The sequence below is a fragment of the Cryptomeria japonica genome, chromosome 6, assembly GCF_030272615.1.
Source record: "Cryptomeria japonica chromosome 6, Sugi_1.0, whole genome shotgun sequence".
NCBI classification, from domain to species: domain Eukaryota; kingdom Viridiplantae; phylum Streptophyta; class Pinopsida; order Cupressales; family Cupressaceae; genus Cryptomeria; species Cryptomeria japonica.
Genome location: NC_081410.1, coordinates 433,177,333 through 433,181,025, shown reverse-complemented (window position 1 = coordinate 433,181,025; position 3,693 = coordinate 433,177,333). Strand labels below are relative to the sequence as shown.

The 3,693-nt window shown below is 41.0% G+C and overlaps 1 protein-coding gene across 1 annotated transcript; it reads left to right on the top strand.

Annotated features, from left to right (window-relative positions):
* The first annotated feature begins 513 nt into the window (after positions 1-513).
* LOC131058427 (uncharacterized) lies at positions 514-3,417 on the top strand. Its single transcript, XM_057992257.2, has 3 exons — positions 514-1,447; positions 1,995-2,167; positions 2,895-3,417. Exons 1-3 carry the CDS (start codon positions 683-685, stop codon positions 3,019-3,021), a joined length of 1,065 nt encoding a protein of 354 aa, XP_057848240.2. The 5' UTR covers positions 514-682; the 3' UTR covers positions 3,022-3,417.
* The last annotated feature ends 276 nt before the right edge of the window (positions 3,418-3,693 follow it).

Below are 3,693 nucleotides of genomic sequence, written 5' to 3'. Positions count from 1 at the left end.
TGTCGATGTAGGTTGAGCACTCCATGACGATGAAGATGCTAGATAAAACAAACATTGGGGAAGGGAAGAGGGAAAACAATAGGTGGCATGTAAAAAGGTAATTGGGTCAAGATCCCTAGGTGGTAGGATAACTTTCCACAAGCGTGCCTTGGTAAAGGACCCACAGCATCATCTATATGATATGGGCATGATGGTAGTGGATGGTGTGGGGCCCAAGGGTATTGTCATGCATGATGGGGACAGCAGCGGCGCAAGGGCAACATGACCCCGGGAGCCATGCCATCGCACGTGGCTGCCACATAATTCCACCACACATTTTAATCTCTCACACCTTTCTGTCATCTCTCGGAAATCTCCACCAATGAAATATCCGTTAATTGGCCTGGATTCGCGAAGGAGGCTTCTTGGAAAGCGACTTAACCCCGGGTTCCGGCATAACCCAACCCTGGTTGTATGGCAGAGGTACCGTAAGTAACTGAGGATAGGGTCATGTGTACATAAGGGAGGGTACATGGGAAGTTCATAGAATCTGCAAGCTGAGTTCGTTGTACTGTGAAGGTACGAATCTTGGAAACTTTTTATCTTTTTTCAGGTCTGATTTTTCCCTAGAGTTCTCAGTGCCTATGGCAGGAATGATGAATTTTGATTAGGGCTGCTTTTGGGGTTGAGAATCTAGTCCACCATGTTACTTCGTAGTTCATCTTCTTCTGTATTGGATTCCCTTTTTGGAGGTCACGTGGAATCAGAAGCGAAGAATTCTTCCATTAGGAGATGCAGAACTGTGCAGGTGTCTCCAGGGAGGCACCAGATGCATGTTACAGATGATGGGAATGTAGGGCAGGGTATAAGGGTAGAGTCTAAGTTTAAGAGGGTGGTTTCTGAGACTGATTTGAGTCAATCCAAATCGGTATCCCCCACGCCAAGTAGACGATGGTCAATGAGGACTAGGTCTGGGAGTTTTGGGTCCTCGGTTGCGGAGGGAGAAGCAAGCCTTGATGATGTTCTCTGGTATACCAGATTAGATGAGTCTCCTGAAGAGGAAGAGTTTGAGGATTCTGAGACTCAATTTTCAATTGGGTACCGGAGTTCTGAGCACCCATTTGAGTATTCTGCCCCTGGAGCAAAATCCATGGCTGCTCACATTGATGGGGTCTCTGGAAAGACTGAGAGCTTGCTTGGTTTGGATGGATTGGATTCTGGAGCCACTGCTGGAGTGGCTTCTTTGGTCCGCAATAGGCCAGTTGAAAGTGAGGTGAATTCAGGATATTATAATGGGGGATTTGGGAGTGGAGATGGAAGTGGACTTTCTGGTAGGGGTGGTAATGGAGGAAGGAGAGGGGGCTCTGGACCTGATTCCAATAGTACTGATGATTACTATCAGAAGATGCTCCAGGCCAATCCTGGCAATCCACTCCTTTTGAGTAATTATGCCAAGTACCTGCATGAGGTAAGCAGTTGTTTTCTAAGGTTTTTGGCATTAGGATCCTCGAATTGTTTGGATCTGAATAGATAAGCATCTATATTTTTTTCATTTTCGGGTGTGAAGATTGTCACGTGGTTTGGATCTGTATATTATAGGTTTGCACCAGGAAAAGTAATATCAAACCTATGTTAGTAGGATCAGATGTAATTCCAAGATACAAGCAGTTAATACTTTGTGTGTGATTGTGAGAACATTCTGGAATCTGTTTGGGCGTGATTAAGAGTCTTGTACTTTACTTATTATCAGGAAAAATAAATCAATGTTTGTGGAGGGATGTGTAAAAGTTATTTTCCTTAATTAAGCGGGATTGATTGGATCACTTGTATTAGAATGACTTTGTTGCGGGAGGATTGTATTTTAACTCTTTTCTTTCTTTGAACACTTTCCAAGGCTGCTATTTGCTTTAAAAAACCATTATCGTTGTGAGTTCTGTTTGTTGATAGATCTGATGAAGGTTGCACATTTCTAGCTTTAGGATGCTTAATGAAAATCTTGTCATTTTCTTGGACAGGTCCAACATGATCTCAAAAAAGCAGAGGAGTATTATGGAAGAGCCATACTAGCAAGTCCTGCTGATGGAGATGCACTCTCTCTGTATGCCAAGTTGATATGGGATGTTCACAAAGATGCTCCTCGTGCTGAATCTTACTATGATCGAGCTGTGGAGGCTGCTCCAGATGACTGGTTAGCACCTTCCTTTATTTCTTCATTCAGAATTCCTGATCTGTTGTACTCAGAGTCTGTCTATGGGCTTCTGTGTACTTTTCTTATTATTTGTACTATATACTTTTTACTTTTCTCAATCAAGTAATTAACATTCTGGATCTGCGTAGACTGTCTAGGTTTAGGAGTTGCTTGGGTGCCAATTGGATGATTTCAAAACTTGTGACATCTCACGTTTAGCATAAGTTGCTGTCTGGAACCATGAAAACTAATATTATCAATTGGGCACTGGATTAGGAGTTGCTTGGGTGTCAATTGGATGATTTCAGAACCTATGAAATCTTAAGTTAGGCATAAGTTGGTGTCTGAAATGATGAAAACTAATATTATCCATTGGGCACTAGTTTAGGAGTTGCTTGGATGTCAATTGGATGATTTCAGAACTTTTGAAATCTCAAGTTCATCATAAGTTGGTGTCTGAAATGATGAAAACTAATATTATCAATTGGCCACTAGGTTAGGAGTTGCTTGGGTGTCAATTGGATGATTTCAAAAATTGTGAAATCTCAAGTTCAGCTTAAGTTGCTGTCTGAAATGATGAAAACTAATATTATCAATTGGGCACTAGGTTAGGAGTTGCTTGGGTGTCAATTGGATGATTTCAGAACTTGTCAAATCTCATGTTCAGCATAAGTTGGTGTCTCGAATGATGAAAACTAATATTGTCAATTGGGCATTTTTTGCGCAGTTATGTTCTTGGATCATATGCTCATTTCCTATGGAATGCAGAAGAGGAAGAAGAGGATGAAGATGTTACTTTGCAGACAGACAGAGTACCAATAACAACTTATGGAGCTGCTGCTCCAGCTTCCTGAGTGCATGAACAATTTACTTTCAATAATCAAAGAACTCTGTCAAAATTGCAAGCCACTCTGGTTTTGCTAATAGCGGTGCTGCAGATCGGAACTTGATGCTTAAAAGAACACTCCTCTGTACATAAATTTCATGCATAGACGATCTTAATATGCAGCATCTACTAGTAAATGCAGTTAATAGGATCATTAGTTCTATGTTCTGATATGGGTCTGGCTTCTCTTAAAGAACGACTCTTTTTGTGATGATTATTCTGTAGTAGCAATGATAATTTTGCTGAAGTTTTGACCTGTCCTTGAGGAATCCAAAATGGGTTGGGGAGTTCAACTTACTAGAAGCAAGTTGATGGGTAATAAATAAAATCATCAAAATGAATCAACAGATGAAGTACACATTCATTATGGTCTAGCAATTTTTCCTCACAGGCAATGCACACCTATTGTGCAAATTTTTCCTTCAAGGCAGTGCACACCTGTTGTGAAATGGAGATCTCAAGGCATCAATTTTAGGGCTAGTCAAAGTAGCCTACCGAATTCCAATTTAGGAAAAATGTTTTGTATAGTTCAACCAAATATATGTAGAGTATGTGGAATTGCTTCTAGCCTGACAAAAGCTGAAAATCCTACATTGTGGTGATGAAGAAAGCATGGCCAGAGAATAAACACCACCTAAAA